Here is a 24,055-nt window from a genome sequence, read left to right on the forward strand (position 1 = left end):
TTTACAAGAGTTCAGATGTGGCGAATGAGAAATATCAGTTTATGTGAATGAACTTGGCATATAAAGACTGCTCTCTTTTTCGTCTGTATCTGTCTGATTTGTTGAGTAACTGTGTATAAAAGTTGTTTTGAGTCGACAGACTTGTTGTCATTTTCTTCTGCTGACCGCTAGCTGATAGGAAGGAGCCACTATACGAAATATTATAGGGTGCACAGCAAGTCGCCTCTTCTTCTAAATTCATATTTGCAGACAAAAATAGAGTTATTATTGCATCTTTGATACTTAGATGCCTTACCAGTAACTTCCATTTATCATATGAACAAGAGAAAATTAAAACCTGTAGTATTTCACAATTTTCCTTCAAAGAAAGTTGACTGAATCGCGTGTTTGCGAATCATGGGCTAACTTTATCCAGTCGAACATGTGGCCAAGCTGTGAAGGCGGGAAGCAGGAAAGTTTGAGGAAGACGTAGAATAGAGAAGTGAAAAACGATGGAAGTGGTGAAGAATTGCGACATTTGTCAAGAGACACAGCACGCCCACCAGTGCAAGGACTGCGGAAAAGGTCAGGAATGATTCTCTTGAGCTAAAGCGAAGGAGTTTGGCCTGTTCGAATCCCACCGTCGCGTCGCATGGCAGTAGTGAAACTCCTTGCTGCCATCTTTATAATTTTTGCAGACTTGACAAACTTTCATCCGGCTCCGTACTGTACTTTGGCTTGAATTGTTTTGAACCAGTTGTATGTTAGGCCTTTCCTTTTCGTACCTACGTGTGAAATGTTTGAATGTATTGTTGTTGTTTGTAAGGATTTGTGACAAGGATCATGTACATATTTCTAGGAAAACGTCATCCCTGGACGAGATGCCCCACTGGGGTTTTGTCCAGTATGATTAAGATTAAGAAGATGTCCATAGTGGCCCCCTCCGCATGCAAGTGGGAACGTGCACGAAAAGTCAAGGACGTTTATACTTGCAACACTGTTAGTATGTATAGGTCTGTTTTGGAAAGAATGCTAGATAGGAAAGTTATGACATTAGTTTTGTGTTGACGTTTTGAAGACCACCCCCGTCCCTTGGGACTCCAAAGCTACTTTGTGTCAGACCCTGTAACAACAGCCCTCTGATTGGTCTTCTTTTCATTTCACACCCAAACAGCTGTTTTGCATCAAGAAGACAAAGGAAAAAAAGCAAAATCTGATATGTTAAGAAAAATGATGGCAAATGATGTTTTAAACTATTCAGAGTTTGGAAATATCATCCCCATGATAAAGAATTATGACAAGTTTTATTTCTGAATGTGTTGTTGGGATAGACCTAAAAGATAAAGGATGTTATAATAAGCCAGTTCACGGTTTGAACTGCACATGTGCAGTGTGATGCATTCTGCTAATATATCAAAGTTCACGCCACAGAGATGTAAACAAAACGTGTCTGAATATGTCAAAAACTGTTTTCACCTTTGACCTCGCACATGTGCAGTTCAAACTGTGAACTATTTTGTTGGTATCTTTGTCAGATCAAGGAGTCATTCTGGGATAATGACAGCGCTGAGACGGAATTCAAATTATAGTAAAACCTCCTTGGTCAGATTGTGTAGTGATGTTGATGGGACTTGACACATCCTCTATTGTTACAACTCACCGCCTGACTCAGGATTTCTCCATGAGGACAAAACTTCTCATTGATAGATACGACAAAACTTCTCATTGATAGATACAAAGATACAAATTGGTGTGTTGTGATATGAAGGATATCGTGTTTGCCCCTGGAATTGTTAGAAGAAAATATTGTTTAAGTCAAGAAAAGAGGATTGATAATTCCAAACTTTTGCAGAGAAGTAGGTCCCTGGGTGCCCTAGATTTGTTCTCAAATCACGCTTTTGTTTCATCAAATGAAATTGACACATGCGCAAAAATTGTACAGTTGGTAAAAAAAAAACATTCTCACACACCGTCACAGTCTGGTTTCAATTACATATTAATCTCCAACCAATTGTTATTCCCTAATGTAAGAAGTAAGATCAGTAACATTCACAGTGAAATTCTACTGAAGGTTTGGTAATTGATGAACTTCACGTTTTACAGATGACTCTGATGTCATACTGCTGTGTGAAGACTGCCACCATGCCATCCACAGGGGAAGGTTGTCATCACACAAGGTGGAAAAAGCAGCGGGACAGGTAGATAGACTCAGTTTATTCTATACAGTATTTGCTTTTGCTGATTATTGCCTCCATGTACGGAGGCTCTGTTTTCAGTCTGTCTGGATGTTTGTGTCCTTGTGTGTTCATAGTTTTTTTACTAGACTGCCAGTAGAGTGGCAGAAGGTGAGTGGAAAGATGGTGTCACTGCAAAGGTCAGACTTGGTCTGAGTGACAGGAAGTAGAGTTCAGAGGTGGCAGAAGAAGTTGTTTATCAGACATGACAGACCTTCCAGGTCATGGGGTCAATGGAAGAGACTATACACAGGCTAGGGGGGTATTGTGTTTTGTTTGTCTATCTGTATTTTTGTAGAACTTGATACTTTTGCCATTTGATAGTCATGTTCATTGTAGGGTGACAGGAAGTTATCAATAGACACATTAATCAAAACCTTATTTGTATCATTTATGAACTACATTTAAACAACACACACAATAACTATTTCACTGAGGTGTGAGATCTTTTGTTATGGTTGAGATTCCATATTCAAACAGGTATAATAGTAAGATTTGTGGTTTCTTGAAGCAGTCATTGTACTATTTCAATTCTACTCAGGAAATTCGTGACTTCTGTTCCAGCCTGGACACCTTTAAGAGGTACCCGTGAGACCTTTCTACTGTTCTTAGACTTTCAATATCTTAACAGGACTTGAAAGGCTTCTTTTCTATTTTACGCAATTACATATTATTCATAGTACTTAGCTTATAGTATGATCTTATAGCCTACAAAATTGAAAATTTGTTTTTTTTCTCTTCAATTTCCCAATTTTTCTGCATATTACAGATTGCAGATAGTATTTCGACTTACGCTTTGTATCAAAATTTGGTTGATTTAACTTTTAAGTCTGCTTTTTTTAAACCATTAACTTTATTAAGGTTCTCTGGAGAAAGAAAACTTGACTTATTCCGTTCTATTTCTGGATCTTCCAGTAAGTCAAGCGAGCTGAAGAGAAGACTTGAAGAAGTGTGCAACTCAAAGAGGGACCTTGTCAAGTAGTGAGTAAAAGGAGTTTGCAATTTGTGGTTCAGTTTTACACTACAGATGTATATCATCGTGACTAAGCCAAGGTTGAGTTAATGTCAAGTCATTGTGCAGTCATTTTATAATTTGGGCATTGGAATTTTCCCAAAATTTTTAAGTGTGTATAAATAAGATTAAAATCAAGCTAATCTCAAAACATTCTTAATGATGCAACAACACAGTTGTTGTTATCCCTAAATTGCAACAAAAATCAAAAACAAAAAATTACTTTGATTTAAGTTTGATCCTAATCACCTGGGTTTCAAACGGTTGCATATGCTGTACTTTTGACTATCATACAAAAGGAAATCTACAACTTAGACACTGTCAGTGATCAAACTTGTGTACAACTACAAGCCATTGAATTCTATTTTCTATGTCATGAACCTACGACAATTAAAAAGGAACACCTGTATTTTACAAAGTACCCAGATACACACGTCCCATATCAAGGAGGTGGCAACTAAGTTGCAGCAGAAGATCAAGTCGCAGGCGGAACAGCTGATAGCACAGGTGCAGCAGGTGTCTGAGGAGAAGAACGACCAGCTGTCAGAGTGCGAGCAGCTGTGTAGTGCAGCGATGATGCAACATCAGGCCGTGAGTAGTACTAGTTCAATGTTTGTTGTACAATTCAGCAAGGCCATGATAGATTTGAAACCAATAGGGATGTTCTTTTGCAAATCGCATTAACTGCCCTAAATTTGCTGGTAAACTACAAATGTATAATAATTGTTTGTGACAGGCTTTAGTAAGAAGGCAAGAGAATGGTATCCATACAAAGTTTCTCTGCTGAGTAAAACCCTGATCATGAGTATGATTTAAAACAAAAATTACTCACTCAGAAGGGTTATATGTCCCAACGGAAAATATTGGTAATATTATAACCTGCAAGCTGAAACCTATAATCCATATGCAGCGCCCTATACACTACAACCTATAATTTTTAACATATACCCCTTAGTCCAAGACCTGTGGAGTAGGACATGAGTTTGCCACAAAATAGTGTATTGGTTGATGAATGCTTTAAAGGTTTGGACATACTGGTGGTAACAAATGTGGTCTTGTTCGTGTCTTATTTACAGCTGTGTGAAGAAGCTGATGAAATTCTTGGGAACCCCGGTGACAGTCTGCAAGACAAGACACAGAAAGTAGCACAGTTCCAGGGAAAGGTGAGACTTAAGTTCCCATAAGTTCACGGAAAAGTGAACAAACAGACATATGCGGACATATTGTCATGAGTAATATATTATCGATACCTTTGGAAGCACAGAGGAATATACAAAGAATGATCCTAACATAAGCATTATGTTATTTTGAAACGTACAACTGGAAAATTTCAGACAGAACACAATAACTTATGTACAAATGTTAACATTAATAAACATCATATAATATCTTCCTACATGTAAAATGTATTTCAATGGCTTGGTTTTAGTTGGAAGTCCCCCTGCTCACAGACTTGGAGACAAAGTTCCCAGACGTTCGTATCCATCTGGTTTGTGACGTCAGCTCTGTCGTGACCGCCATCAGTGAATGGCAGCTCACAATCACACCTGCACCACCTGACAACACAGGTGAGAAATATATAAAACTCAAGTTTTCTGTAAACAGAATACCTTGTTTGGTTATGGGTTTATGATGTTGAAATAAAAGTCATATTTTCTATGTCAAAGTGGAAAAAGAAAATGCAGTGCCTATTAACATATAATTATAATACATGCCTATGCCGTTTGCCCCTATTATCAGGTTCCAGATTTTCCCTTTCAAAATTAGATTGTGTTTACAAAACATTTTATTACCACTCCATGTGTGGTTTTTTGCCTGGGTACCACCCTCTGTTGTTTAGTAGGAAACATTACATCTTTTACTTTGGGTAGATTGTTGTTTCCCAAACTAATCAAAGCCATTTTTGTAATCTGGTTTTTAAAGAAGGAACTAAGCAGATACTAAAAACCCTTTTAATCCCATCTTAGAATACTTATTTCTAACTTTGCATAATGATGCTGTTTTTCTGTGCATCCTAGCTGAGATAAAAGTTGGTGGCTCTCTACAGGTGGAGAAGGGAGGAGCGGTGTCCGTCTGTGTGGAGAGCAGGATGTCTGCCAGGGGCGTTTTCTACGTTCAATGGGAACTGGATGTACCCACCAGAGAGATGCTGTCAGCTCTGTCACTCCGTGTCAGGTTAGTAACAGTGTCATTTGCTGCAATGTTAAAGGTGGGCCATGTGATATGATTGTTGTCTATTCAGTGTTTGTAAACAGCATATCACGAGAAGTGGTGGATGGATCTTTATCACATTTGGCATGTTGGTAGGGGTTGGAAAGGGGAAGAAACAGATAGATTTTAGGTCCCCTAGCAGCTTTCTACAGTGCTACAGCAGAACTTCCGTTTTTTATATCTTGTGTTCCGGACACGATACGGTCATGAGTAAATAGCTCTTGTCCATAATCTCACTTTGACACACATCTGCACTAGAGATATCATGCTGCCCCACATTGTGGTAGAAAATAAGTTGATGTGCATGTACATGTAGTTTGTTTTAATGTTATGTTAGGAAAGCAGGTGTTCTGGGTGCCCTTGGAGACTGGACTGGGGGTGAGGGTTCGCTGTGTGCTGTCAGACATCCAGGAGACATGAAGTGGTACCGTGGACTGGTGGAAGAACTCAGGAAGGTGTGACGCTCTAACTAAGCATGGCAGAACTTCAGTTAGATCTTCATTTACAGTTGTCATCTGCTACAGATTACATATTTGCGTTGTGTGATGAATATTTCTATTTTCCAAAATACTAATGTCTGTAGTACTAATGAGCTCAGCTCCAATGGGTGGCCTCTTACTAAATTGTATCTTGAATCTTATATTTGTTGTAGTGTGAGAATATTGTACAATGCACAAGCTGCGGATAATTCTATTTTTATGGGACTGAGCAGAATGAAAGCAGAAGAAGACATCAACTTCTAGAATAGTGTGTTTTGTACCACCACAAGTGCTCCATTTTTCCTGATGTTAATGTTGTACATGTATGTCTACCTCGTCCCAGGACAGAGCAGCCGTACGCCTCCTTGACTACGGTACTGTGGAGACCGTCCCATTAGCCAACCTGGCAGAGCTGCCTGCAAACCTGCCACCACTGCCATTTCAGGTTAGAGCTCTACTTCTGACTAGTACATTGTATTTTCAAAATCAAGAAATTGCTTTTATTAGTAATGGTAACGCCTTCCCCATATATTTATTTTTTATTTTTATTTGCCTTTGTTCTGCATCGTCATGTTGGCATAACGGTTAAGGTGTTTGACCCAGAACACAGAGGTCCTGGATTCATATCCCCTGACATGCCGCCGATGTTGTGCCCTTGGGAAAGGCACTTAACATGACTTTCGTCACTCCGCCCAGGTGTAAAAATCGATGCCTGACCTCAGTTGGGGAGGTAAAAGGTAGCAAGGGTTGGGCTCCCTAGAAACAATGAATAACAATCCACTGCCCCACGGCCTCTAAAAGTCTCCAATTTTTTACCTGTTTTTAACAGAATCGATTTGGCACATATGTTGAAAATGGTTATGCAATCAGCTGACTGACTTTTACATTTCTAGGCTGTAGCGTGCACATTCTTTGAGGACCAGACAGGAGAGATTCCACGAGAGGCCCGATGGCTCTTCTCTGACCTTGCAGCTCACAAGGAGGTCACATGTACATTTGAGAGGGAGGTATGCAACATTTGACATGAAACACAAATGTTTATACAGTAATTCTTGTTTTTTTCACTGTGACTTTATGTTCACTGTTTTCACGGTCACCTCTGTACCGTGAACTTATCATCACCGTGAAAAATCTGAGTGTTATTAGCTATGATTCCTTCACACATCCGTTCTGTAAATCACTTGCCGCCACCGTGAAGTTAAAGTTCAGTGAAAATGTCCATTTTCCTTACACCGTGAAAATAAAGTGAATTACAGTTATGTATCAGCACTAAATTTAACTGATTTTAATTTTAAATTGAAGACATTTTGGAACATAGAATTATTGTACCACCAGTTTATACAGACACTTATAGATGGAGTTTTAAGACCTAAGTTCTGATGATGGCATCTCTTTGCAGATGAAAACAGACACACCAGTTCACTTGTGGAAAGTGGACCTACAAGATGTGGATGGGAGTGTGAATATAGCTGAGAGAGTTATTGCAGCAGGTAGGGAGGTGGTTTTAAGTGGCTTCCACGTAAATATTTTTGATCGGATTACTCGTATGTTAGTCCATAACCTTAAGCTTGTAGCATGATCTGTTTACTTGCCAATGATATTTGATTGCTTAGCCCTCACATACTGTTGATCATGACTTGTACAAATATATAGTGTGTACTTGAAAGTAACAGACATTTGTCAAACATAAAGCTATGAATTCTTTCTTTCTTTATTCAAAATATCACAACTTACAGACAAAATAACATGCCTGAATGGCGATGATATTTACATGGCCTCTGTTGGTCAGACACTATATTTACACAATAAAATAGAAAACACCTATATACAAAATACAATATATCAAATATATCAATATATACATCCAAGCTTTATTGCACATTAGGTGCTACTGATTGTTGTACAAACTGATTGCCTTATGTAGGAATGAGTTCTGTAGTCTTTTGAATTATTGAGTGTCTGCTGCAGCTGTAAAGGGTAACAGAGTTGTAAATATTTGTAAACTTGGATGTTCATTTTCCTCTTTTCCCCCAACAGTGAAAGACAAGGAAGCAAAGTCAGAGGTATGGATTGTAGCAATATTTTCGATTCAGAAACTGTGACAAGATAGACACTATTTTTTCCTGCCTTAAGTCGGTTTAAGATATGTTCTGTATTGATACAGTGAATTATGCTTTCACTTGTTTGTTCTATTGAGTAGATTCTGGTTGATACATGTGTCTGAAACAGCAAGGCTCAAAATGTTGGGTGCATATGTATGTGCAGGTACTATTGTTTATTGGTGTGTGTATACAGGGTATAATACAGTGAAATCTTTGTTGTGTTACTCATTTATTTTGAAGTTTTAGGCTTTCAACTTCTGAAGAGAGACAGTACGGTTTGTAATGATATTTTTCTGAAATTCTACTTCATCTTCTGCTGTGTACTGAAAATCTTTTCTGTGGAACTAGCTTTTTAGATTAGGTGCACCTGTGCACCTATTCCCAAAGAAGAATTTCCAGCCAGTGTAATAAAATGTACATTTAGGCAACTACACATGAGACACCTCTTGTGTCTTATACTTATAGACGGTATCTTGCCGAGACATCAGACTGAAACATAACGCGGAGGAGTTTGCCCCTGGAGCGCTGACTGTCATCAGGACCAACGCAGCGGCCAAAGACCCTCCACCAGAACCCAACAGGAGTGACAGCCAGCTGAAGGTGCATTATACATACAATGTCACAAATGTAGTTTTGACACTATAATATCAATGTGCTATAGCTTGAGTTGTTGAATCTAAGATAAGAGAATAAACCCACATCAATTTGATTTGACTCTTGGGTTAAATGAAAATATTTCTACATTGTAAAAACAAGACAAAAACAGAGGCCAAGTTTGTACACGTAATATATTAATTAGGACTGAATACATTGGATTCAAGGTTATTTTAGGGTGTGTGTGTTTTTGATCATTGAAAGCCTCAAGTTGGCACCCTAACAAAGAGAGGTAATTAACATATATTTCCTCTTTCAAGACTTCCTTGGAAGGCAACAAGGATGTTTTGACGGAATGTACTGCTGAGGAATCAACCTCTACAACAAGTTCACCCCTACAAGCAGAAACGAAGACTATTTCAGACTCAACATCAGAAACTGAGGAGAGAAACATCCTCTTCAAGCCGACCTCTGTGCTGGACACTTTGGATGAGATAACACTCAGTAACAAAGATGCTGAGACGTATAATGAGAGTAATGATGGAATGGTACTGTCAAGCACAAGACCTGGACCTCCACTGAATGAAGACATACCACAGGGAGAAGACACCGCTGCATCCTTGGTTCCCAAGAAGTCAGTTTCAGGCACAGGTATGTTCCAAGGTACTACGCCAAGGATCTTGGCAAGGGGAGAGCTGTATATCCCTCTTCAACCCACATCAGACAGTATGAAATGCGCAGCCTCTGCACCAGACATCGTCTCAAGTAGTCAAGAGAAGGGTGCAGATGCAAGACCAGCATTCTCAGCTGATCCCAAGCAGTTTCATCAAGCTGCAAGAGAAGACGACATATTGCCCAGCTTTACCGACATGCCCGCGACTGAAAGGAATCAACATGGACTGCCCAGAGGTCCCCCCTTGTGGTGGGAAAAGATGTGGCTTGCCCAGCAAGGCGACAAACGTGTGCAAGAATTCCACAGGATTCCTGGTCCGCAGCCCCCACGCACCATGTACCCGCCACCAGGAATACCCCTTCCTACTGCCCCACCAGAGAGATACTCAGCCTTGAACCGCCAAAACCCTCACCACTTTGTTCCAGTAGGGGGCATGTCCGCGCCTGGGGACCTGCCTCCAACCTGGCAAGGGGACAGCCATCCATATTTAGAAGGGATAATATCAACTTGTGATGGACAAGTTGGACCATATCCAGGAATGGGGGACAACACTGGTACTGCGATCCCCCCAACTGCAATGACTGTGCCCAAGATGATGTCTGGATTCCAGGATTTTGGTTCTCATCAGAGCAGAGATGGTCTTGTTCCAATAGATGCATCTCTCTTGTCAGAACTTGTCCCTTGCCATGGCCTTAAAAAGACTTCTGATGACTGTCCCAGTGTTTCCAATGGAGATGATCACCCTGATGGGTTCAGCACCAAGGACAGGTCCATGGCACTTGCCTCTGCATCTAATGACGATGTTATTGTGTACAGTGACATGGAGTCAACAACACCAGTTGACCAGGAGTCCTGTATGGTGTCATCAGATAAACTGTACTCAGATGGTGTTGCTGATAGACAACAGACAAATGATCTACTTGCTTCTGTACCATCAGTTGAGAACAGAGATGAGGAAGCTGATCAAATTAGTTATTCTGGTGGTACCTTGACAAACGAAGAGACATATACAACAGAAAGTACTATTCTATCATCAGATGCTACATCTTTGTCTGCTGTGGATGCAAGCAGTATCAAGGGAAGACCTGGAAGCAGCCAAGCTACAGGAGGTCATTCTTCAGGGGAGGATGTCACAGACCCTGAGCTTGAAGAGTTTTGCACACCTGGTTACTCCATGTTGGGAATAGCCAATCAGCCTATAATTACATTAGCTGACAAGCAAGAAACAGAGAGGCTATCCACATTCATCGACCCAACTGCTGCTGTGTCATCAGAAGCAGCGAAGATGTCAACAAAACTTGACTCTACATCAGCCGCTACCTCCACATTTTATGGAAGAGTAGCTACAGAAGTCACTCCGACAGCGAGTGTAAACCCAGCTTTTCCCGATATCACAGCAGCTGAAGAAGTACACTCACATCCTCAGCCATCCCTGACAAATGGAAATTTGCAGCATAGACATGAGAACACTCCAGAACAAGCTGCATCGGTGTCATCGACAGAGGATTGTGTAATTGAAATGGAGGTTCTGTCTGACAAGGTTTCCCCAACTCCTGATGAATGTGCCTCCCCAATTCCAGTCACTCCAGCTGAAGGGGATCCAGACAACTCTTGGGTTTCAACAAATGAATCACCTGTTTGTGTTGAGGACAACACGGAAAACAGCTTGCCCAGAAAGGAAGCCGAAAAGTGTGGTAGTTCTGGGGAATGTGCAAGCACTGATATCGCAGAAACAAGTGCTGGTAATACTGCTCTGGTTGCAGAAATAGCCAAAGTTGATCATACATATGCAAATGTGCAGCTTATTGCTGATTCAGTGGACAAGACTGGAGAAACCTCATTAGAAGAGGGTGCCAAACTTCAGGACAGTTGTGCAAGTACATGCAGTGTTGGAAACTCATCAGGAGAGGATGCAAATAGCAGGTTTGCTACTAAACTGAAAGGCAGAGAATTAAGCCCCAGCTTGTGCAAGATGTCTGGAGCCAACTGTGCCAATGACATGCCCGATGCCTTATATCAAAAGAAAGAAGACCAAGGAACGTTAGCTATGGTTAGCACTGAGATGCAAGTGGCCAGAGATCCCCCAGACATAGGAACGTCCAGTCATCCTAGTCATCATGAGTACAGTCCACCCGACAGGCCCTTAAGTATGGAAACAGCTGGGAGTCTGCAACCCACTGGTAACCACGAGGAGATGGAAGATGTAGACAAACCAGCAGTTGTGCTAAGAGAGTCTCTACAAGAGGGCTTTGTGACAGGTAAGCACACCCAAAATACAGAACCCATACTGTTTGTCTTTAGGTTTTCCAATATTGAAACATACATCAATACAGATAAATGTATCTTAATTGTGGCATATTTTGTAGGATGATCCATTCCGACTGTGAGCAAAGGGCTATTTTGTTTTGAAGGTTCGAAGGGAAGGTTAAAGATTCAAGGGACAAGATCCCAACTTGAAAATGAAGGACCTTTTTCTTGAAAATCAAAAGGTCAGAAGTAAGAAATCACGATGAAAGGCAGGGCTTGTGTGCAAATTGGATGGTCCAAAAACCATTGTATACAACATACATTATGATGTAAACGTCAACTATGATTTCATTTTTAATTTGACATCATTGATTGTTTCAGGTGCAAATATGAAGGTATGTGTGGCACACCCTATGGAGCAGGATGGGTCCTTCTGGATAAAGAACATCCCCGCAGAGAATAAAGTGTATAAACTCATGATGGATGAAATGAGGTAAGCATATATATGCATAGGAATTATTCATATGTAAGCCTTCAAGTTCATCACTACATCGTATGTGCAATAGTTTAGATTTCCCACTTGGCAGTAACCGTGATGAAGCAGTTGTGATTATAGAGTATATGTACAATTGTGCATATCTTTAAACAACTTTCTAGAAATGGCAAAATTATGGAACTGTGTTTTCCTCTCAAATGCAACCCAAAAGCCTTCAAAATGAATGTTCACTGTCATTTCCTAGCACAGTAACACTGAGCAATCTCGTTTGGAAAAACAACATGTAAAACGATGTTTTCTTCAATACTGTGAGGGACGTCCCTGTGGCTCAACTAGTAGCAGCCTCACAGTTGAGTTCCTGGTTTCAATTAGTTGGTAACTTGCAAACCGACGTTTAAGTCCCGGGGTCAGGACATCTCGTTTGGGGCTGCACAGTCTTTCAGAAGGGACATTAAATGGGGGTCCCGTGTTTAAGGTGGTGCCTCGAGCACGTAAAAATATACCCTGTTACTGAAACAGCCACTAGGCACTAAAAGGGTCTGACAAACAAACTAGAGTACTGTGATATTTCAGAGCTGACGCCCCGCTCATGGAGGCGCTGATGGCAGCTGACTGCTGCAGCCTGGGGCTCCTTGTGTGCGCCGTGTCTCCCGAGGAAAACATGTGGTACAGGGGGAGAATAGAGAAGAAGTTCAGCAGGACTGTAAGTTCTCAATCCAACTGCATTCTTCATCAGCATTTCTGTTTTTTTCTCTCGATTGATATTCACCATATTTTTCCCTTCCATTTGACGTGAATGTAAGAAAATGTGCACAGTTTAGAATGACGTAGTTGTCATTCCAAAAACAGACAAGGAGAAATTATCTGTTTTTGTCTATCATGTAGGCACTTGTGCGGTTTGTAGATCTGGGCAAAGCAGAAGAGATTGCTTATGTAGACATCAAGCCTCTGCCAGACAAGTACCATCACATGGATTTCCAGGTAATATTATAATGAATGTTCATTTAAGATTGTAATAAGAAGCCAATACTTGCTTACAGCAAATGCAGAAAACATAATTCTCTCCTAATATTTTCCTAAGATATGCTGCGTACCATCAACATGTTACATATTGACTCGTCACGATAAACCCATTGCCCAACACAAAATGTCATTTTTTTTCCAGGTACAAAAGAGTTTTCTTGCTGGAGTGAATACAGATCTGAGTGAGAAACAGGTGGAACTGTTTAACAAACTCACAGCCAATAGGAGGACTCTCTGGAAACAAGTGGTAAGATATGCACTATTAAAATGTACTCTTACCAGTTTACATTGTGGACCTGTGTATACACTAGTACTAGTAGTAAAGATTGGTGAGAACAGAATACATGTACATTGTCATTAGTTGCCAGTTGCATATATCTGCCAAGAAGTGTGCACAGTATTTCTGGTATCTTTTATAGATTCAGCTCTTGATTTTATTCTATTGGTAGATTGTAGCCTCCTATGTCATAGTCATAGTCAGAACTAAGATTAGCAAAACAATTTCCTTTTATTTTCCACGATCACTATCTTTGACTTCACTGATCACAAGCCGTTTAGTTTGCAACAAATTGTTGTCAGGTATAATTTCCATATAAGCTACATATGTAGAACTAGACTCTAGAGTAATAGTAGCTTTTATTTGTTGATCAAATGCAATAATAATCGTTGTTAATCAAGATGTACTTTTCTCTCCCTTACTAGACCTGCATTCTACCTTCTGGAGAACAAACTGTACGTTTATGGGAATCCAATGATGTGGAGTTCACTATTAATCAACAAGTGGCCAACACCCAGAAGGGTAAGGATCAGACAAATCGTCATGCATATATGCATTGGCAGTGAATTAAAGGGCCATTGTTCTTTTACACAAATGTTCTGTGTAGTCAAAGGAAAATGAGGTTCCTCAGCAACTTTCCTCAGGGGCCTGAATGAACTCTACTTGTCGAACGGGGACAATGGGGCAACCGGGCAAGGATTTTGTCCTAGACCTGACTATATCCTCTCCCTTCATCTCTGTTCATGACCAGGCTATTAGCTAACATGGTGTCCTCTAGATGCCCACGCACAGTCACTGTTGTTTTTATCTGCATACCAGACACTGGGACAGCATGCAAATTGATTGACATGCAAAGCTTCCAGGTAATTGTTATTCCATAGATCTAGAGTCCATTGGGGAACTCTGGTTCTGAATATTCTGACACCACCACCCCCCACACCCCTATTTTTGGACATCCTATATATAAGTCCTAGCTAAAAGCCTGTTCATGACTCATGTACAATATCCAGATCTAGATAGCCTCTTAGACTCAGTGTCCATTCAGGCCCATAGGAGTTACTGAAAGATCAGCCTGGTAACTTTTTGGTTTCAAATAAGCTCATTTTCCAGTTACCCAAATGTTCTGTCAAACCTTTAAATCTCAGCGCTGCAAGTTGATGTGTTTCTGAGTAACTTTGCAGGCCTGCCCCTGACTGCAGACCCTGGCAGCTTGATAAGTGTTGTACAAAGGAGCATGCCTGTAGTAACACCTGGTGCAGGTACTAACACTCAGTTTATTCACTTAAAGTTTAGATAATATTTGTTGTAAAACAAAGAAAACTTTAAAGCAATAGCTTAACCTTCTCCCTGCTACCTAACCCCTGTAACCAGTACAACTTTGTACCAAAAGGTTACTTCAGCAGGGAGAATGTTGATATTCTTGATCAAAATTGAACTGTATTTTCCAACACAGAAAATTGAACCTACCCAAAGTTTAGACTGATCAGCGCCTGTCTTTGTCAAGGAATGAGCAATCCACAGCTTCTGTGACGTCACATTATGCAGATAGGAAACTACAGTTCAATTCTGTTCCAGAATGACTACTACCAACACAGATGAATTTTCAAGTGAAGAATGTTAATATGGTGCTCACATTTGTTTTCAGCAAGTTTTGGATGCTCTAGTGAAACATCTTTTTCTGTTGAGTTATGTTTATCAAAAAATTGTGTTGGAAAGACCTTACTGTCTCCTAGCAGACTTCTCTGACCACCGAAAGATCTCTATGTTTGTGTGCCTTGTCACCTGACAGGTCCGCTTGACACCTGTTTGTATAACCAGCATTGCCGCGGCAGCACCACACGATCGCTCCACGTCCCAGGTTTCCAACACGGGCAGTTCCACTCCTCCCCTCCCCACGAGACCCCTGCTCATCTGGGGGCCTCCAACATGGAGCCGGTTTGCCATCACTTTATTATTCCTTTGAACCATTATACATGTAGGTCTATTTTTCAAAATAGAGTGGTACAGTCAAACCTGGTCGGGCAACCACCTCGTGCAAGAAACTACCTCCAGTCATAAGCCACATTAAAACAATCCTTACATTTTTTTACATAGCTAACCCCACCCTATCCTCAGCATGGTTGCTGAATCCAGGTTTGACTCTATCAATTCAGGATGGTTGCTGAATCCAGGTTTGACTCTACCAATTCAGGATGGTTGCGTGATTCACAACATGACCATTTGTCCTATTCCTGTACCATACAATGTTCATGTACATGTAGTCAGTAATGAAAGAAAACCTGAATCACCTTCTATGATCTTCCAAGATAAAGAGGCCCAAGTCAGCACCTCCGGGACCGCAGGTGTATCTAGAAGACACTTACCGCGGGCGGCAAAGACAAGCTTCTGGGGACGAGGCAAGGTTTCCGAGCCAACTGATGGGCTTCCTTGGCTTCCAGTCTTTAACTTTTCAAGTACAGGAGGTCCCCTTTTGGCGCCAGATGCAGCAGCAACCAAGAGAGCCTCCAGTTTCACGTCCACAGAAAGGGCAACAGTTTCATCCATATCCTCGCCAAGAGAAGGCAAGTAGGGGTGAACAGCAACACATGGAGCGTAGGCCTGCACAGAAACAGTACGTCCCACCTCCCCTGAGGGAGGACCGGCAACAGAAACAACAGCAAACTCTTTTCAGGAGTCAGAAACACAAGCAACTGCAGTCCTCTGAAGAGGAAAGACCACAAAGTCGTCCTTTGGGGAAACCCTACCCCATGGATCTGTCAACTGTGGGGGAAGGTTCACAGGTCTGAATATCAATTCACCTGGTAGTGTTGATGAGTTATATGAAGAAGCTTTATTGACACGGCAAAAAGTACAGTGACTTTTGAACGGTCAACTACAAACTACAAAATAGAAGTACAAAATAAATCTTTAAATTCTTCTAGCTAAGCAATGCAAGGTAGTACATGTACATCCATAAAAGCATGTTACAATCAGATAGGGCTAATCATGGTTTTCATCTTTAATAACAAAGGAATCTTATATGTACTTTCCTATTTTTACATTGTGAGAGTTCACATCTTGAGATATAGTCCAATCTTCTTATAGCATCAATTTTCTTGAAGTCTCTTGTACTGGTACAAAAAGTGGTCACATTGACAAGGTGGTCTTTATGCAGAAGTGGTCACTAGTGCAGACTTCACTTTCCATACTATTAGTTAACAGTATTGACTGCAGGTAAATAAGTTTTAATTAGTTGACACATTCTGCACACAAAGTGATGTATATTTTATGCTGTATTTTATTTTACTTGCCTTGCCAGATGCCAGCTGAGAACAAGGCTATGACATCTGGGTCATCAGAGGACTGGGATGATGCCATTGATGACTGGACTGATCCAGGCAATCCAGAGGACAAAGAGCACAAGGTACAACAATAACCAATCTGTGATTGTGAAAGCACACTAAAAAAACATATCGATTATGGAAGATTGCCATTGATGACTGGACTGATCGAGGCAATCCAGAGGACAAAGAGCACAAGGTACAACAATAACCAATCTGTGATTGTGAAAGCACACTAACAAACATATTGATTTATGGAAGAATGCCAGGTGCTTATTGTTTGGTCTGTACCTATTGTGTTCTTAGTATTGAAGTTGGAAGGAATCATTGTGCACAGTCCAAGTGGTATTTGCCACACACGCACATACATATACATGTATGTGCAGATTTCTTGTAAGTGACCTTCAACTAGACCGTCAATATGCATGTTTAATGAAGGACATAATTTCATATATGTCTAAAAACTACAATGTAATGGAAAAAATTTGTCTACACATGCTTTAAGAAGAGGGAAGAGACTAACGGGGGGTGCCCAACCATCGGACGTTTTTTTACGCGCTGGAACTCACGGCGCTCCATTGCTGGTTGCCAGAGAGTGGTCAGGTTTTAATGAATGAATTTTGAACACATTCATCTAAAGACCATACTTGGACAAGAAATGCATTCATACTGTTCATGGGCCCTTCATGCTCCGCGTTACATGCGGAAGACGCTGTGAGATATTTTCACGAATGTACCTTCTGATTTAGTGCTACGCCAGATAGTGTGCCTAACTTAGTACGCTTTGGTAATTTTGCTCTCTTCGGAAGTTGGTGATGAAGTTAGGGAAATGTAAATAAGGCTTGAAGTCTGCTATATTCCAGCTTTCTTTTGACCGGAAAATTTTGACTGTGTGCACTTCTAACGTCATGTGAGAAGGGCTATATCTAGCGCATCCCAGCTCATGTTCCCACGGGAAATAGGCTACTACGCGGCCCGACGTACGTATTGAATGCGGCCCGACTTAAGACATCATTACGAAAAAACGACACCGCTTACATCAACAATACTCCGTCTACTTATTGGGAAACATCTTCGCCATCTCTGTATTCAGTTTCCTTTTCATAGACGGTACCAATCACATGTTAGAGCGTAAGAAAACTGTGCGTTGAATCGTTCCGCCACCATCGCGGCCCAAAAAAATGGCGGGAAAACAACGTCGTCAGACGACAGCAATGTTTACGTTGTTTTTCTTTGGTCGGTTTTTCTTTTGTCGTCAGACGACAGCAATGTTTACGTTGTTTTTCTTTGGTCGGTTTCTTCTCAACAAACACTTAAAGACAAAAAGTTTTAGTGTTTTATGAAATTATTTTTCTTATGTGTATGACAGCTGTGTGACTTATGTATCTCCTTGGCACAGGTCGTATATTTAGGTGCCGGGCCGTATAGCTACGCAGTGACCCTCTACTCAGCGTTGCCATCATTATTGTCAAAATACTACTTTTCGACAAAACAAGAAATGAATATGTACACATATGTTTTGAATGTAAATGATAATTATGTGCATGAACTTGGGTTATTTACCTTCCTTATCAGCATAGTCGTTGGACACAAACACGGTGTACTTATGCAAAATAAGATCAGTAAAAAATCCGTTCGATGTTCGGGCGCGTGCGATGTTCGGGCGGCCCCCGTTAGATATAGATGGAATACAGCATCTTCTCTCTACACTTAAACTTAAGTTATTTAACTGAATGCATTTCATTTTATCACCCAGCATCCTGTTCTGCAACAGCCATATGATAAACAACAATTAGCTGAAGGTACAAGTGAAGAAAGTGGTGTCACAACAGCAACTGGTAAGGGAATATGCTCTCCATGTAGGATACATGCATGCACGCACAAACAACCAACCCTATAACTATGGTAATGTCAGAACTAAAGAGATCAAGCCATATCCAAATGTTAGAATATAAAGTAGTATAATTATGACATTTATTTCTGAAATTTTATAGTAAAGCTCAGGGTGAGAGGTATTGTTGGTATACCATACTCAGTACCTTAAGTTATTTGTCAACCTTCCTGACCATTTTTCATAATGAAGGCAACCTTTTATTTGCCAAACGTTTTTTTGGTAAGTTCACATCAGATTTGGAGTTCCCAGGGGATGTCATCCATATAATCAAATCAACATGGCCTAAGGCCACACCATCTTAATTTCTTGGTTAACGGAATTTTAAAAAAAAATGCTAGATTGGAAAATCAACAGGAAAACAGAATCTGAGAGGAAAGTTTGTACTTTGGTGCACAGAATTTCAGGGAGTGAACAGGATCAGGTGCAAGTTTTCACCCCAGCCTTCTGTTTTCATTGTTAGAATTTTAAAAAATCTGTTAACCAAGAAATTAAATTGGTGTGGCCTAATGAAAGGTAAAAGTTTGACTTAGAATTGGCATTTTATTTTTGACACTGCACAAAACTGCACAAACTGAATTACATGTATACCATTTTCTCTTGGGTAACACATTATACTGCAGCCAGACAACTGTAGCATTGCTGTTCACTCATGTTACTATTTTATATAAAGAAGTTGATTGTTTAAGGATTACTTTGTTCACATCTGTGCCATGTAGATGAAACAGGACCCGACAGCGGGTCTGTGAGTGCGTGCAGTTCCCCAGCACGGTCGGTCCAGTCTGTGCCCAGTGTGTTTGATGAGGATGACTGGGTGGAGGGAGAGGACCCCTTGTCTCAGAGGGCAGACCTGGGCAGTCAGCACGAGTTAACTCAACCCGGCCCGTTAACTCAACCCGGCCCGTTAACTCAACATGGCCCGTTAACTCAACCTGGCCCGTTAACTCAACATGGCCCGTTAACTCAACCCGGCCGTATAAAGACACAGGGCTATCTGTAAGTTGTCCAACCTCACATAGTCACAGTACTGTTAATGTTGAAAGTTTCGCTGTGGTTTATTGTTTGCAGTTTTTGCAGTAACCTCTTCACTAGAACTTAAAACCACAGCAACAATTCTTGTTCTGTCTTCTGCCTGTCTACCCCATAGTTTCAGCCCCGAAATAGACCGATCATGTCGAACACCATATCAAACGAATAGAAGACCCATAGAACCCCCTGTTCTATTTAGAACACCTCTGTCAAAAACAGCGCTGGTGGGACAGAGATGGCATGTGTAAAGCAGGGTACGCATATATGTGACAGGTTTTCCACTGTATTGGTTGTATGCATGCTCAGGACAAAAACGATTTGAAAAAGAAAATAGATCAGGCACTCAAAGAGAGGAAGCTTGTACCACATGCTGACTACTACAAAGTCCACTAGCGCAGAGTTTCGCCTCTTCCGTTACTGGTGTGTGAAACTGGTTAACTTGAAAGTGAACAGGGAAGTAAAAGAAGGCATTTTAATTCTTAGTTACTTAATATCATGCAGCTGTTATGCATGCAGCCAATACAGCAGGAACCCTGTCACAGATGTACGAACCCTGTTTTACACGTGCATCGGCTGCTTGTCAAATCCGGGCGCTGATGCCCACCGACAAGGTAATACCATGCGGGGCCTACCGCTTCAACATTGACCAAAAACATAACACTCTCACCGCAACTACATCTACTCCCTCCTCAAACAACTCTACTCGGTGGATACAGCCTTCAACAAAGAATCCACAGCATTCTTATTTGGCCCGCTATGAAAGGGTTTCAGAGCCACAAAAGCAAAACTGAAGTCAGTGGCATTATTGACAACCTAGGGGCGGCAGCCATTTTTTGTCCGTCAAGCCCAGTTTTTGACGGGGGTAAATCGAAAGAGAACAGGGGGCATGGCTTTGGGATCGGTCTATTAAACGACTCATGTAGTGAGTAGTCAACATCATTAATCACATGATGACAACTCAAATACCAGATTTGACTTACCGAGGGTCTCAAAAGCTCCCCAAAAGGAGCAAAGTTTTGTTGTGTCAAATGTTAGATAATTTGTCAATAGGGTAGAGCCAACTTCTAGGAAGGCTGAAATGAAATGCTCCAAACATTTTGCTTGTTACCAGCAGCTCTGTCCACAGTTCCTTAGAATATATTTCTGCACCCTAAGATTTGCTCTCAACAAAAACGGCAAAATTTTTTTTGCAGGGCTTGATAAAATTACATATTCCTGTTCTTGATAATACATGTACTAGGATTCCCAATGATGTTGGAAATATGTGCTGTCGTTTCAGGAGGCAATCAGGGGACACCGCGAGGCAGCCTCCTATGGAGTCCCGCTCACTCCCGAGGAACGGTACTGGTGCACATTCCAGGCGGGGCGGAACTAACAATAACACTAACAGGGAGGGCTGCCACCACTGTGGGAGGAAAGGACACATAAAAAATGACTGCCCCAGTGTTAATGGCAGAAGGGAACAGAAGGTGAGTAATGGTCGTTGTTATTTTACATGTAAGTTAGACTGCATGGTAGTTTGCTACTTCAGCCAGTGGTTCCTCTGATGAGCTGGGGCTAGGCCTATGAGAAGGAAACTGTTTTTTTTTTGGTCGGTTGCTGGCATGGCAAGGAACATAAAATTTTTGATCTGAGTGATGAAATTCAAAATAGACTTCCTGTATTTCACATGGTTAACCGATGAGGGCAATAGACTGATTGCATAGCCCAGCTTTTTGTATGCTACATGTATAGTAACTCTTTCATTGATATATGCACAATACTGGAATTCAAGGCTATTTCTGTCTCCAGGATTATAGCAGTTCCAGCAGCCTGTCAAAATTTATCAATAACAATTGTAGTGACTTCCAGGGCTGCCTCCAAGACCTGTCCCTCCGTCAGTCCCGGGCAGGAAGTTGTTTGTTGGAACGGACAAAACTGTCATCCCGTCCATCCCAAAAATTTGAAATTCTTGACTTGATGAAAGTGTGTTTTTGTAAGCTTAAAATGACACATCTAACAACAAAAATCAACAACATTGGCTCAATGAAAATCAACGATGTAGCCTCAATGAAAATTAACAATGTGGGCCCCCAAACAATGAGTGGGACGGAAAAAAATTTCAAGCTGGATACAGCCCTGATTACGTAATCACTGTCGTTTTTTAGTTGTACAGTTGTACGAAACATAGCTCCAAAACCGCATGTCTGTCACACACGCTGGGGTCTTGTTGACATTAGGAGTTAAATTTGCCGCCTTTGTATTTCAGAACGGTCGAAGAGGTGGTGGAGGGGGGAAAAGAAGCAACCGCTGGTAGTGGTAGAAACATCACTGAACTGGCAGCTGGTTACTGTTCATTGTAGTGATAGCAGAGTTTATTTTTTCAGTTCGTAACTGTCATACCTGCTACAAAGGATGAAAGAGAAAGCAGTTATACTTCCTGTTCCATTAGTCATCCTCAAGTCAAGCGGTATTCACATTATTAATCAGAACATTATATTACTAATAATGTCACATTCTAAGTGAGACAAGGGCTGTGCACTCATTTACATTTTCCTTAGAGGACTAGAGACCTAGAGACTTCAAGAGAAAACCAGATACTTAAAGGAAGTATGTTTTATTTTCAAGACAACAAAGTCTTATACAAAAGGTGTGATTGCAACACTAATGAAAACAGCAGTGATGATTGCAAGAAAATTGCTGACAAATTGATACACCACACTGTCACTGTCATTGATCAAACTGTTTTTTACATATCATTATTGCCATACAGATGGCTTTCTTAATGTCACTGTTACCATTGCAAGTGATGTAAAGATTTAGTTTCTGCTTTTGTTTCAGTATCTCCCAATAACAAATATTTTTAAGAAAGAAATGACAATGATTACATTTTATACCTCAGATACTTTCAGTTATCTTTCTGAAGATAAAGTTGTTACCTTAAACATAGTTCTTGTTAAATGTTCAATGCATGCATAACAGTCTACATTATATTATGTTAGTAGTACAACAATGTTTATGCACTCTATATCCCTACTACAATATGCATGTAGTGAAAATGCAGTTCCTTTGTTTGATTTGTAGGAACTGCATTGTTAAATGTTATATTCCAAGAGCCCTATCAGTCCATGGTGCTCTTTTTTGTAAGGCAACAGCTTAGCAAAGTTGCTGTGAAAAATTTCCAAAAATCAAGGAGGATTACATAATTATTTTGTTGCTTCGAGAAAATAGATTAAGACGTCAAGTGATCAGGAGAAAGTTGGAGATGAAAGATGTTCATACTCATTGATACTTAAGACTTGGTTTGATTTATGTCATAACTGTTGTCAGGCATCTTTTTTACAAGTAAGGAATTGAATTGTCATTTCTTAATCCAAAGACTATAAGGGTTGTTCATGTTGTACACGAGCACCTCTATGGACAGTAGATGTTTTCTGTGCTGGAAACTAAGACAATCCCTATTGCCATCTAAGATTTTTCCACACTGCCACCTTTTAGTTTTACATCTTACACATGTTCCTGGATGTGCTTTAGTCAACTGTGTTTCAATTTTGAATGAAACGATACAAAATTTATATATAACACCACTATTGCACAATACACATTGTAGCTGTTGTTGTTTTCTCCGTACATGATATGTCAAGACCAAAGCAAGAAGTCATCATAGTACTATTTTGTTCATTGATATGCATTTTGTTTGAGAGTCAAATGATATGATGTTACAACATGTAGTATGAGAAATCATATTGTAGATTTGTTTATGAGTTCATATTCAATATAGAGGCAAGTTACATAAATATGTTCCTAATTATTATCCATATCTGGGCATGATGAACCGTGATGCCGAGAAGGTTTAAGAAAAAAATTATTTTGCTTTTGTTATTTGTTAATGGTTCCTAGTATAGTACAGACTTCCAGGCACATTTGACCCTCTCTTGAGTCACATGACCAAAGTGATGGGTCATTCATCCTGAAGAAGGCTGAGATTGTGACATTATATTAGTATGTTTGTGTTACTACGAATTATTCTTGTATGTTTGAGGTAACTGTTCGGATTATTTTGTTACACAAAAAACATTGTCAAGGTACATTTGGCGAGGATGAGACATGGTGTCAATAAAAACAGTACTTTGCAGAATTGTTGCCACTTTAGATTTCCTTGTTATGCCTATAATCACAGCACGCTATACCATAGTCCAATAAAATCTTCAAGCAGATCTATCTACCAGTGAGTAAACGGTGGCAATGACAGTATCCAACTGGCAAAAGCAGTCCAAGTGGCCAAATAATACTGCTTTTGTCAGTTTGATACTGTCATTGCCACCGATAGATCTGCTTGGAGATTAGTCCAGTAGGGAATAGCAATAAACAGGCAGTAAGAGTTTACTCACTGGTATTTTACACTCACTTGAACTTCATACCATTACTACCTCATTGACTACAGAAAATGACCTGATGTGCATATTTCACTTATAATGCTTACCCCTACATATCTCACTTCTGTCAAAT

The 24,055-nt window shown here is 40.5% G+C and overlaps 1 protein-coding gene across 7 annotated transcripts; it reads left to right on the forward strand.

The window, feature by feature from the left end:
• The first annotated feature begins 396 nt into the window (after window positions 1–396).
• Window positions 397–23,684, forward strand: LOC136428390 (uncharacterized). 7 transcript variants are annotated; one of them, XM_066417861.1, is made up of 28 exons: window positions 397–564; window positions 2,083–2,177; window positions 2,755–2,795; window positions 3,129–3,194; window positions 3,645–3,816; window positions 4,302–4,388; window positions 4,655–4,793; window positions 5,244–5,400; window positions 5,774–5,891; window positions 6,259–6,360; window positions 6,809–6,922; window positions 7,315–7,405; window positions 7,953–7,978; window positions 8,483–8,617; window positions 8,932–11,542; window positions 11,913–12,024; window positions 12,601–12,730; window positions 12,913–13,008; window positions 13,193–13,297; window positions 13,753–13,849; window positions 14,473–14,586; window positions 15,117–15,262; window positions 15,634–15,888; window positions 16,626–16,730; window positions 18,404–18,485; window positions 19,258–19,534; window positions 20,847–21,036; window positions 21,816–23,684. In XM_066417861.1, the coding sequence occupies exons 1-28, from the start codon at window positions 492–494 to the stop codon at window positions 21,861–21,863; spliced, it is 5,784 nt and encodes a 1,927-aa protein (XP_066273958.1). In that variant the 5' UTR covers window positions 397–491; the 3' UTR covers window positions 21,864–23,684. The 7 variants fall into 7 exon arrangements, with proteins under 7 accessions (XP_066273958.1, XP_066273955.1, XP_066273959.1 ...); XM_066417858.1 differs by having other exon boundaries at window positions 15,640–16,107; XM_066417856.1 differs by having other exon boundaries at window positions 398–564; window positions 15,634–16,107.
• The last annotated feature ends 371 nt before the right edge of the window (window positions 23,685–24,055 follow it).

Source organism: Branchiostoma lanceolatum, chromosome 2, assembly GCF_035083965.1.
Source record: "Branchiostoma lanceolatum isolate klBraLanc5 chromosome 2, klBraLanc5.hap2, whole genome shotgun sequence".
In the NCBI taxonomy this organism is placed as follows: Eukaryota; Metazoa; Chordata; class Leptocardii; order Amphioxiformes; family Branchiostomatidae; genus Branchiostoma; species Branchiostoma lanceolatum.